This window comes from Typopeltis vanoorti, chromosome 15, assembly GCF_054136105.1.
Source record: "Typopeltis vanoorti isolate ZY-2024b chromosome 15, IOZ_Tvanoo_1.0, whole genome shotgun sequence".
Taxonomy (NCBI): domain Eukaryota; kingdom Metazoa; phylum Arthropoda; class Arachnida; order Uropygi; family Thelyphonidae; genus Typopeltis; species Typopeltis vanoorti.
The window spans coordinates 98007871-98021755 of NC_143563.1; the positions used below are offsets into that span (position 1 = coordinate 98007871).

The 13885-nt window shown below is 33.0% G+C and overlaps 1 protein-coding gene across 1 annotated transcript in view; it reads left to right on the forward strand.

The window, feature by feature from the left end:
- The window catches only part of LOC150099018 (3-hydroxyisobutyrate dehydrogenase, mitochondrial), an 80182-nt gene extending 67102 nt beyond the window's left edge, over window positions 1-13080 (forward strand). The window contains exon 6 of the mRNA XM_090405078.1: window positions 12755-13080. Within this exon, the coding sequence (XP_090261204.1) occupies window positions 12755-12913 (159 nt within the window). The 3' untranslated portion in view covers window positions 12914-13080. The remainder of the gene's footprint in view (window positions 1-12754) is intronic.
- Window positions 13081-13885: the final 805 nt, after the last annotated feature.

Here is a 13885-nt window from a genome sequence, read left to right on the forward strand (position 1 = left end):
CATATTCTTGCAATTTTTTCTAACTGTCCCCACAACATTTGTACTATTTTTTCTCAAGAAATAAAATAATTCTGGTGATGAATACCAGTTATCTAAGAATAACATATATCCTTTTCCTAAAATAAGGTTCGGCCAACTCCATAATGACATTTTGAGATGCAGGTGTATTGCTTCTTGGAATTTTATCCTTTCCTGTATAAATTTTGAACTTTGAGCAATATCCAGAGTCTGATTCACATAGCTTGTAAAATTTTATCCCAAATCGTGCTCATTTACTAGTAATGAACTGTACATAATTTAGTCGACCTCTATATTTCATAAGGGATTCGTCAATTACTACATTTTTATCTGGTGTATATAATTGCTGAAACTTATTATTCAGGTAGTCGACTATATTTTGCACTTTACATATTTTGTCGTCTTTCTTTATTGTTTCATTATCCACGAAATGGAGAAAATGAGATATAACTAAGAAGTGTTTACGAGGCATAATTTTTGAATATATGGGTGTCTCGACCACAGCTCTCTTTGACCAATATATGTCTATATTAGATTTTTTTACCTGTGACATAATTATACATAATGCAAAATATGCCTGCAATTTGTCACTTGTTATTGGATACCATTCTTCAATCTTTTTAGTAATTTCCTCGTTTATTGCTTGAGCCGCATATCTTTTAGTTTCTGCAACTATCATGTCAAAGAAATCATCATCACAAAGTATTTGTTTCAAAACAGAAAGAGGTGTCGGATTTGCACCAAATCTTAGCAAAGCAATTGCATTGATGCCGGGAATTTCCGTAAATGGTTTTATAATAGGAATATTTTCCTTTTCTTGCCAATTCCATTCATTTTCTGTTACATCGGAATCATCACTACTAGACGATATCGGTCTCAAACGTTTACGAACATTGCCTCAAACCGAACTTTCACTGCTACTGTCGCTATTGTCACTTGACAAGCAAAAATGCCAACACTTTGATGGTATAAATTTGTCTCGCTGTTTTTATCCAAACTGTCCTCTCTGCTTTCAATATCACTTTCGGCTAACATATTATAAATATTTGCAGACATATCAGGGATGATAATAAATTGCAAAACAAACTAACTAGTGAATAGAGTTTATATGCATATATATTCACTGCCTAACACCCTAAATTCGTTTGAAATTGATGCGAACTTCATAACGTCTGCGATATGTCAAAATCAATTTTGGTGCAGCAAACAAAAGAAGTGTCACAGACGTCTTTGTATGTTAACGGATTAATTTCATGTATGAGTGCATTATAAGTTATTGTTTTTGTGGTGTGGGTGGATGGATGTTTGTATGTTGCATAGCTGGTACATGGAAAGGTTTTTGGTGAACCTATGCAGTTGGTTGCCCTTGACTTTTTCAGAATTGGATGTCTCTACCTCCCCCCTGATTTTTTTCCACCAATACAGGGGTACACCAGAACTCTGTCACTTGCTCACTTTCTGCTGTACATAATTTATTAACTTCTCTTAGTGAGTAATAATCCAGTCCAAGCTTCAAGAACTTTTATGACTACCCTAAACACTGATCTTCATGCTATTCTCTGGTGGAGTGAGGATAACCTTGTCACCTTCAGTGCTACCAAAACACAGTCCTACCCCCCCTCCCTTTTTTTTTTTTTCATGCAAGAAGAATCTTAATTCACCTTACCTTCACTCTTGATAATTTAGAAATCATCAGACAAGATTAGATATTTCTCTTCTCAGACTGATGTTTACGTCTGGTCATTCCTGGCACAAATATATAACATAACTTTCCTCGTGAGACAGTATTCATATATAGAATAATGTCCAGATTAACTGAAACATGCAGACTTTTATATGGAATGAAACATTTTTGCAGCCCACCAGTAAAATATAAATTTTATTCATAAATTTAAATACAAATTTTGAATAATCAAAAAGAAAAAAGAAGCCTATCACAAATGATTAAGCAGTAAAAGATTAGAAGATGAAATAGAATATAAAAGAATAAGAGCCATAGCTAAAAGAGAAGTCAGAAAAAGACATAGAGAATCATGGAACAAATTTGTTTCTAATTTAGAACATGATTTATATAAAATAAGACCCAATGTATATAAGATTTTGAAACACTTAAATGCAGATAAAAAAGAAAACATAAAATTAAACACCGAATTGAAATTAGAAGAATTTCTAAATTACTACACAGAATTGTGGACAGACAAATATTTTAAAAAAGACAACCGGCAAACAATTAACGAAAATGAAACAGAAATAACTAAAGAAAATTAGAAATCAGCCTGAAAGAAACAAGAAACGGAAAATCACCTAGAGAAGATAAGCTAGTTCAGAACTATATAAATATGCAGGAACAAGATTCAAAGAAAGACTCTTATTATTTTTAAATAAAATTTATTCAACTGGTACCCCCACCCCCAATAGAATGGAAAAAAGCAATTGTGATATCTATCTTTAAAAAAAAAAAGTAATAGAGATGACCCTAAAACTATAGAGGTATCAATATACTAAATTCCTGTTACAAAATATATAGCAGAATCTTAAATAGCAAACTAATGAAATATTCCAAAAACTTTATTTTAGAAGTACAGAATGGATTTAGAAAAGGACGATCATGTATAGACCCAGCCTTTTGCCTAAAACACATATTGCATTTATTGACTTTGAAAAAGCATTTGACAAAGTTAAAAGAAACATATTATTTAACATATTAAAAGAAAGACAAATAACAAATAATATCCTAAAAGCTATCACAAGTATATATGAAAATAATCAAATACAAATAAGATTAAATCACGAGCTATCATATATGAGAGAGAGAAACCAAGGGGTCCCACAGGGATGTCCCCTCTCAGCAACTCTTTTTAATATCTACTTAAATGAAATAATAATAAAATGGAATAAAAATTTACATCAAGAAATTAAACTTTCTCCTACAGTAAACTTAAACACTCTCCTCTTTGCCGACGACCAAATAATAATTACAAATTCTGAAGATAACTTACAGAAAGCTATTTTAGATCTAAATGAGATAGCCAAAGATTATTGTATGATAATATCAACACAAAAATCAAAAAGTAAGGCCTTTGAAGGACAAGATCCAGCAAGAACTAAAATAGTAATAGATAACAAAATCTTAGAACAGGTGAATTCATTTAACTATCTAGGATGTATGATCACATATGAAAATGAAAAAGATATAAACATAAAAATTGCAAAATCTTTAAAAATAACAGGTATAATTAACTCTATATTTAAACCAAACCTAGTTCAAAAACAAACCAGGCTAAAAGTATACAATACATTAGCCCTACCAGTCTTAATGTATGGAAGCGAAATCTGGACAGAAACAAAAAAACAAACAAAGATTAATAACAGCAGAAATTATGTTTATGAGAAAAACTGCAAAGTATACCCTATTTGATCACAAAAGAAATAAAGTAATTATGAAAGAATTAAACCAAGAACCAGTAATAGAAAAAAATTAAAAATATAAACATAAATGGATGGAACACGTTCAAAGAATGAAAACAGAAAGATTACCAAAACAAGCCACTAGGAAAAAGAAAACCAGGACATCCTCTTAAACGATTCAACGATAACTTCTAAGGCCGGAACAGGCCATGCTAGGCCTATATCCTTGATACACATGATGATGAAATTTAAATTAAAAAAAAGTACTTATCAGTATTTGTATTTAATGCTGATACCATAAAGATATGCAGCATAAATTAACCAATTACTTAGGAATAACAAAACTATTAATCAGCTATTTAATCCAAATTTAATAAGCAAGAAAACAAGAATAAGAATCCATAATTCAATAGCAAGACCTATCCTGACATATAGTTTAGAAGCTTGGATCATAACACATGCTATTACTGGAAAGGAAGAAGAAGAAGAAGATGCTGATACCAACCCTTTGCTGTTTGGAGCATAGTAAGTAGGTAGACAACCAGTATCCAGTTAGTCTGTTCTATGTGAGTTGATAGTTAGTGATTAAGTTTTATGTATGGTTAAAATTGTATTTGTGTATTGTATTTAGGACACAACACTTGACACAATGATAATGACATAAAAGACCATGCCCCAACAGCATTGCCCACAATGCTTGTGGCCTGGTTGGCCAAGTGGTTAGCATATCTGCTCTCTAGCCAAAAGTCTGTGAGTTCGAATCTTGGCCCAGATGTCTGTGATTGTCTGCTGAAACTGGTGATGGTGGTGGGCAGTAGATGGCATCGGTGTAGATGATGCGGTTTACTGTACTTGGGGAGACAGAGTTGTAGAGTAGGTGCCCTCCCTCGATGAGTCTTTGGACTTCTTGGAGGTGTCACATAATAATATTATTATTATTAGGGCGTAGGGCTGACCACCTTATCCTGTTAACGGTTTGTAGTCCAATGATTAACGAACCCTCGACACCACAAGGTAAAAGAGGATAAAAGGAAGGGGAGATGATGAGATGAGATATTATTATTACTTTAGATGTCACATATACTATGTTATGAAACGTGTTTAGACACCCATAGCTATATGCTTCCTTGCCCATATGACACAGATATACATCTGCAACTCTATAAGCATAGGCAAATGGACATTAGCAGTGTAGATATTCTTTGATGTCAGGATGAGTGATGAAAAGAGTTGTCTGTTTGAACATGGTATGTGGTATGATAGTCGTAGCCCACAAGTTCGGTCATTTGGTTAGAGAGATTTCTACCTGCATATGCCCTGGTTTCTTGTCAATGAGGTTATCATGAAATGGAAATGTGATGGAACCACCAAATCCCCCCCCCCCCCAAAAAAAAAAAACTAGTAGGCCCAAGAAACTGACAAATCAGAACTGGCAAAATCCTCAAGCGTGTTGTCATAGTAAATATATCAGTCAGCCACTCTAAATGACCTGCATGAGCTCTGGAATGGATGCCAGTAACAGAACTATCTGCCAGGAGGTGCTCTTGGGTTTCATGGTTATGCTCACAAGCCCTTCATTACACTTACCATTGCTTGGTGTAATTCTGAATAGTGCAAGCACCACTACCATTAGACTGTGGATTATGGTAGAGGGTCCTGTGGAGCGATGAATCACAGTACGTGATCTGGCAATCTGATGGATGTGTTGGGACTTGGCAATACCTAGTGAATGATATAAGAATGTCTTGTATTCACAGTGAAATTTGGAGGCAGTACCGTAATGGTCCATGGCTGTTTTTCCTGGTTTGGACTGAACCCATTGCTTTCTTTGTCTGGATTATTAAATGCTGATGCCTACCATGACATTTTGGACAGTTCTATTCTTCCTGCACTGCGGCAACGGTTTCGAATTGTATCAGCACGATAATGCACCTGCTCACAAAGCAAGAGCCCCTACCTCCATAGTGTGAAGACATGGAGGTGGAAGAACTAAACTGACCAGCCTAAGCTCAACCCTATCAAACATTTTTGGGATGAACTGCAGCAAAGGTTGCATGCCAGACCCATTCTCCCAACTAACGCTTATCAGCTGTTCGCCACACTACAGGTGGAATGGAAACAAATTCCAGAAGCGGTTTACCAGAACTTAGTGGGAGCCTATTCCAAAGAATAATGGCTGTAACAGCAGCGAAAGGAGGCCCAACATTGTGTTGACATCATTATAGTAGTGATGGGAAATACAAACATTTGCTGTCCAGACACTTTTGGCAACATAGTGTATGTATATGGTAAGACTCCGTTTAAAGCTACCCTGATTCGATATAACGCGTTTTTTTTTCGAGCTCTAAAAAAAAAAGTGCTAAATATTTCATGATTCGATATAATGCGGTTTTACTCGAAGCCTAAAAATATGCTAAATTTATGCTGATTCAATTTATCACTGTATTTCCCTTGATTCGTATATAATACGATTATTCCAAAACAACCAGCGAAAGGTGACGATTCATCGTAGTGCTGTAATTCCCCTAAATCTATGTTTGTCCCATGCATTTGTTTTCTCCGTACATTGTGTAGTTTTTATTGACCTTACCAACAACGACCTTCAAGAACAGGCAGAACGAAGAATCCAAAGAACTTGTTACAGATTTCCTCAATAAAAATTTGGTGACGATAACCGAAATTGTTTATCAGTTTGTAGTGAATGATCCAGATTTTGAAAGAAGTACAAAAGCAAGACTAGGTGTTTTGGATGTGATCTCTTGCTACCGATAATTGCTTAATGAGAGAAAAAAAAACGACAAATGACACTAGACAACTTCATCACTAAAAAAAATCAAGAATTTCAGAAGAGCCTAGAACCTTTGACAGCATAAAAATAAACTTTGTATTTCTGTGCACGTATGTAAAACTTGTTTATTCTTGGTTGCGTGTTCCCCTATCCCTATTTACTATGTGTTAAAATGACCCCGTTTACCACTTTGTCTTCTAGGAATACATCCTGAGATTAATTGGGGTATTACTGTGTATATATATATATATATATATTTTTTTTTTTTCCCCTTTTATGTATAATGTTGGACACTGTTCTAGATTAACAATTTTCCAGTAGTTATAGCTTCTATATATGCTTTTCTTCAGTGGCATATACTGACAGCTCTGCAGTGTGTTTGGAGAAACAGCAGTATAGGCTACATTTCCATTGAAAAAGTAGGTTGCCTGTGTGGAAACGATATTCATAACTTTGCAACCTTATAATTTTATAAATAATGTTTTAATGATAAGTGAGTTTTTGCCAAGAAATATTTTCATAATTGTAATATATAATATAGGGCCTGTGTAGCTCAGTGGAAGTGGCGCTTGTGTCCTCTGTGCTTGGCTGCTCGAAGTTAGACCTAGGTTCTAGTCTAGTCACTGACTGGAGGAACTTTTTCTAAGCCTATCTTCGACCGGTTCCCGAGTTAGTCAATCTCTGGCACAGACAAGCGGGTTTTTCCTCCCAGAACTCAAGAAAATCGATCATAGCACCCACATTATTTTAGACAATAACATATCCTGTTAGGGTTAGGCACCAAGAGATGGCAGCACTTGTTTGCTGGTCTCAGTAGCCACCTATAATTAGTGATAGACATGGGCCAGCTATCTCTGATTGGCTACTGGTAGAGATTGAACTGCCCACTCAGTCTCCAAAACTAGATAGGGTATAAATGCCTCGCCTACTCCCTATTAGGGAATAAAAGGTGTTAGCTGATTTATTTTTTTATTTATAATATAATCAAGGAAACGTGGTGAGATTCATTCTTAGAGCAGGTGATCAAAGTAGTCATTTTTACATGTATGAATTTAAAGAAGACTAAATGACTTTGATAGCTGCATAAGATTGCTACAGATGAAATGCTTAATGTTACTGACATAAATGAGAGACACACATAATGTATTTCTTTTTTACATATTGCCATTCATTTTATATGTGAATCCCATCCATGAAAAGCTGTATTCCTGTTGTACATTTAATCTGCAGGTGAGCTAAGAGAACTGGATTAGATTATCCAGTTCTCTACTCTAGAAAACAAATACAGGTAACCCTCATGTAACGTGGATGTTAGGTTCCACATAAATGGCGTGTTATATAAATCACGTTATGCGAGACATGAACAGCTGTAATCCTGTTGTACATTTAATCTGCAGGGGAGCTAAGAGAACTGGATTAGATAATCCAGTTCTCTTTCTAGAGTAGAGAACTGGATTAGATTATCCAGTTCTCTACTCTAGAAAACAAATGCAAAACAAATACAGGTAACCCTCATATAACGTGGATGTTAGGTTCCACAAAAATGGCGTGTTATATAAATCACATTATGCGAGACTTATATCACATAGAAAAGTTAGGTTCTGAAATCATTTTTTTTTAAGATTATATAAACAATGACATTTCCAGCAAAAATATATTTTTATTTAATTCAGGTAATTCATGTAAGTTAAGAAAACATATAAATTATATAACAAATACATAGAATAAAATTATAAATTGCACATAATACATAAATGTTTTAGGCAATAACGTAAATATAGATGTTCTTTATTTACGAGTGGCCGGACGTTGTCATCACTTGAAATCTCTTGGAATCATTAGTATAATTCTCATTGCATACTTCAGCTGGTTTAGTTATCAAGAAGTCAGTAATAAGACCTTGCTTACCACTGTGCTGCAATTTTTTTTATTAAGTTCATAATACGGAGCTAAACAAATATCCAATTGTCTTGTGAATTTTCCGGAGCACTCCATTGAGAGATCATTATCCATAAAATAACTTTCTTGCCAAGTTCAATCCTGCTAATTTCTTAAACTGAATTCTTTAATGGATTCATCACAATCAGAATCTTCGGCAGAACTTTCCCCGCCATTTGGTTCAACGTCATCTATTAATTGTACCACTTCCTCCTCATTTAAATCTATTTCCCCATCAATTAATTCACTATTGAAGAGACTGGAACTCAAACTTCACGAAGAAGTTCGTGAAGGTTGAGTCTCATGTGCTGATCGAAACCAAATGTGTGTTCAGTTTTGTTCAATTGTTACCTTCGCAGTTTACAGTGGAGGGTTTATCCCTATTAACAAACGCATATATCGCAAAGGCACACTAAGTGGCCATTACTCTAAAAATAATTTTTTTTGCATAAAAAAAAAAGCATTACGTATTGTATGTAACGCACCAAAAAATAAAGTGCTCAGCTTGAGATTAATACACTTATGATTTTTAATGCGCTTTCCTGGCAGAAAACGAAGACGATTTTCAACAATAAACACTTTATATGGTAAACAGTTGACATACATGCGTGCTAAATTTCCCTAATATAAAATTGTTGCTTATAACTACATGCGCGATATGGGTAGACACAAATTTAACAAAGATAAAATTTGATTTTAAAGTCAAGTGTTGAAAAATATATGAAAAGATAAAGGGTTACTACAATTTGTAGCCCGCATTGTACGAGGATTACCTGCACAATATTTTGCAAATCATGTCGTCTCTAATAAGCAGAGTGATGGTCTTTGCACTGTTGATGAAAATCTACCACCTATGATTTAGAAGAAATCATGTATGATACAGTGGGAAGAAAAATTAAAATGATAAAGAAATGAAGATTATCTAATGTGAAACTAACATTGATGACAAATAATAATGAAAGAAAAATCACAAATCCAGTGGTGAATGTTTTGAGTACCAAAAGAAAATAAAAAATGAAATCATTCTTTTATATGCAATTAGATATAACTATATTTAAAAAGAGATGGATAAAAGAGTATCATCAGTTTCACTTATAAGAACAGAAATTATTTAAAAAAAATTAATTAAAATTACAGCATTACATAATGTGAGTTGTAATCGTTATTTTGAGCATCACAAACAACCCCATGACTAATGCAATGCTGTTTTGGATACAGTCATGTGAAATTTTATTTTCAAAATATTTTTAAATTAATTACTCACATATATTTTTAAATGAATTACTCACATATATTTTTAAATGAATTACTCACATAAATAATTTTACTTCATTAATAAAAGTTTTGATCATCATTTCATGCACATCTTAATACAGATTAAATGAAACAATAGAAAAAAAAAAAATTAATGAGCAGACAAGCACCTTTTTCAAGCCCTGGTTATGGTGTTCTTGCTTATGATGCTTGTGTTGGCAATATAGCCTAGCTCCAAAACAGAATTGCTTCAATTTTTAGATAAAGTAAATTCCTATGTATATTCTGCTTTTCTTGCTCTTTCCCAGTTATTGATGGAGTCAGTGTGTTAATCGTTAGTTTTTAATTCATTTATTTATTTTTAATACTTTCTTTTTGTGCTTGTAATCCTGTCAGGTACATTATCTGTAATTACTCCCTTTAAATCCAAGTTGCTAAAAAAAATTTTTACATCCATATGCAAATAAAAAAGTTATTTTGAATAGCTTGGCTTAAGGAAACATACCAACCAGTTTTGTCATCAGTCTGCATTATTAAAAACTTTCCTATTTCAGTAATAATTTTGTCAGATTTAATTTATGGATAATTGTAGTTTTTAACTAACGTAGCACTTTTCACTTCACTTAGAACTTTATCTTTGTTTTTAACAACTGTAACAGCAGTAGCCTGCAGCCTCTATGTTCAATACATCATGGCCACTAAATTTATTAATAATTTAATTCTTAGCATCTAATGTAACATGTTTACTTTTCTCGTTTTCACTGGAAACAACAACACTCTTGCTTTAAATTTTATCTGCCATTGTTAACAATAAAATAAAATAATAGTTATAAACAGTTAGTAATTTACAGCAAACACCAGAACACAGATGTTTTAGTGAGTAACAATGCTACACGTCGATTCGTTTCATTCACAACAGCATCATGTCACTAAACCCATTGAATGAGTTAGTGTGGGTCATAAATGAAAAGTGTCATACAAGCAGATCTTAGTAAAGGCAGAGTATTACTGTATAAAATAAAATCAATATGACTTAACTATACAAGCAGCAATACTAGTAGAAATTTATCTACCACTCCATAGGACTGCACACATTGCAAATTACTCATGCTATAAAAGCACAGATTGCAACTACATCATTTCACTCTATTTTTTGGCTTGCTCTATTGGTTAACCATATTTCCAGTACTTTCAGGATGGCAAGTCATTATTGTTTAGATGATTTGAGGCAGGGCAGTTGCAGGAAAAGATAGCATATTGAATTAATGTGTCACAAAGTGTTGTCTCAGTACTATAAACACAGTTTCAGGAGACAGGACTATTACAGGAGGAACTGACCAAGTTCATTGGTTTTAACTTTGCAATGAAAGTAGCAAAAATTATAACATTTCTTCATTTTACAAAATTTAAATGCTAAAAGTAAATTCACTTAATAATTTCCATAACATGAACACATTGATAATTTGACACTTCTTGTAATGGCATACAACATTAAGAATCATGTGAATACAATGTGCTACATTTCTTTTTAAAAAGATATCTGAATTTTAATACAAATGTCCTAAATACTTATTCTTAGCAATGCATTTGCTTGGATGATAGTGACAGTTATTATATTATTTATAGAGAAAGTGTTCATCTCTCACTCAAAGACATTCAAAAATATGCATGACCATTGTGGGATTCTAACCCATGACTTGGAAAGCAGAAATGTCAAATTATCAATGTGTTCATGTTATGGAAATTATTAAGTGAATTTACTTTTAGCATTTAAATTTTGTAAAATGAAGAAATGTTATAATTTTTGCTACTTTCATTGCAAAGTTAAAACCAATGAACTTGGTCAGTTCATTGGTTTTAATTGGTTTTGAGAGTAGTTCTAGTTTTCTTCATTAATCAAACTCTAAATTATGTGTGTCTGTTTTCTATCATTTGCTTTCAAGAAAAATGTCATTAGCTTATTTATTGCTGCAGTCAAGACTGTGGGCAATATATTTTCGAGCATATTTAATAAGTTCTGTGGGGTTACTTTTCAGTATTAAGGTATGGTTAAGATACCCATGCTTCATTAGTTGAAGCTACTTGTTGCGTGAAACACCCACTAATTAGCAAAAAGTCTTCCAGTATACATTAAAGCAGTTATTATCAAGGAAAGAACAGTGTTGATTTGACATTTTGTTTATATCGATGACTTCTAGTGTAGTGCATGTATAATACCATAAAATTAAAATGCACTTTCCATGCCTTGAAGAAGTATCTTTACACATTCTTTATATTTTGACAGTTGCATATGTAGTAGGTTTTAAACTTATAAAACTGTTATACTGTAGGTGCTAAGAGCATAGATAACTGGAAACTGTTCTCAAAGAGACTAAACTTTCAAGCCAGTCCAGGCCTTCACATAAACAAGATGGTTGTCTAACCACTAGATGATGGTAATACACCCACCCAAATATGTTCACAAATACCCATACCACAGGAGGAATTCAGCCTATGACAAGTGAACTACATCACTACACTCTACAACTACGAGTACCTCTGTAAAGTCAGATGCTATCCACTTTGTAAACCAGGCTGGCAAATATGGTAAGCTTCTTAGTGCTTAGAATTGGTTAGAGGGATATTGACAGAGATAATGTTCTTACCCTCTCCATTTCATTATTGCTGAAGTTTCCCTGAAAATTTAGCAAAAATCATATTCCAAGTTTGGTCAAAATTGAATGATGCAGTCTATAGAGACATCTTCTGCTCTCGAGAGGGGGGGGGGTATCTTCTGAACATTTTCCATTAAAGCTGTCATTTTTTTTTTGGTTGACTGATTTAGTAATTCAGATTTGTTAAGCTAATTGAAACTGAATTCAGGACTAGAGTTACTGCAGATCATATTTTAGCCCTAATTACAAGAGTAATAATCATTTGACTATAGTATTTAATAGTCACGACCTGACTCCTGATCTATAAGAAAACGATATTTTAAGTAACAATGTTTTATTCAGCTGCCTCTGTGTAGAGATAACTGAATTGTGAAGATATTTCATCACACTTGGGTAAAAGATAAGAAGAATATAATTTATTTATGAAATGTAATGGTCTTTGTTTTCCCAGCTGTAGTTAAAGCTACCATCTATTTTGTTGAGTTGATTGGAACCCCCCCCCCCAAAAAAAAAGAAAGAAAAAAAAGCTGTACTTTAACATCTATTCTCATTGTATGCTTCTTTCTCTTTGAAGATAGTGAGTTAATTAGGTAATTGTTCTGTTGTTCATGGTTAATATGAATAGTAGCTTATCCAGACATTTTATGTAATTGCATATAGCTCATTTTTTTTTTTTTATATATAAAATTTTCAGGATTTAGGACTAGCCCAGACAGCTGCTACTCGTACTACCTCTCCAACACCTTTAGGATCTATTGCTCACCAGCTGTTTCGTATGATGGTTAACAATGGATATGCAACTAAGGACTTTTCTTCTGTGTTTCTTTTTCTACAAGAAGGAAAAGCTAATTGAAACTGAATTTTCACACATTCAAGTTATTCAGTATTCCATACACATATTCAATGTGTATAGAATAATCTTCAACCATGAGAAATGATGTATACAACATTTCAGATTTATATCTTTGTAAAAAACTAAACATGAATATAATATAAAAGTAAACAATCATGCTATTAAAACTAAGTGTTTTTTTTTTAAGTTAGATGCTGCAGCTTCACCACAGTCCTGTTTGAAAACTCTTTAATGCACAGAATTACTATCATGTCTGTGCTAATTACAAACAACATACAGGTATATTTGAGATTATGTTTATAGTCAGAATTAATTTAAGTTTTTGGCCAACAGTATCATGTAACAAATGAAGTCATTTTGAGAATTATGACTTCTTTCTCCTTTCTAACACACAGTAAAATTTGATTGATTTATTTTTATTGTTGTTGTTTCAGAAAGTTGTACATCTTATTTCAAGAAACCTATATGAATAAGATTTTCTATGAACCAAGAACTCTGCAAAATATATTTGAAATATAGTGAGGAGTTACAAAAGCTATTATAAGAATCTCCCTTTGATTTTTATTATTAAATAAAATCTCACTCTGATTTATTAAAAATTTCTGGGTTAAAATAATATTTTAGTGTATATAAGATTTTCAGAGTAATTTCCATTATCTTGGGATTCTAACTTCTAGATTGAAATTTGCAACTCTGGAGTTATTTGTTCTTGGCCAGCATTCAGTTAGAAACAATTCTATGCCTTCAAGTCAGTGGAGATTGAACTGCAAACTCAGTCTCCAAAAGCTAGATGGGGCTAAAATGGACTTACCCTTTAAATGCTAAAAGTAAGTTCACTTAATAATTTCCATAACATGAACACATTGATAATTTCACACTTCTTGTAATGGCATACAACATTACATTCCCTGTAAGGGAATTCATTTTTTTTCCCTGTAAGAGAATAAAACGCATCAGCTGAGTTGCTTATTA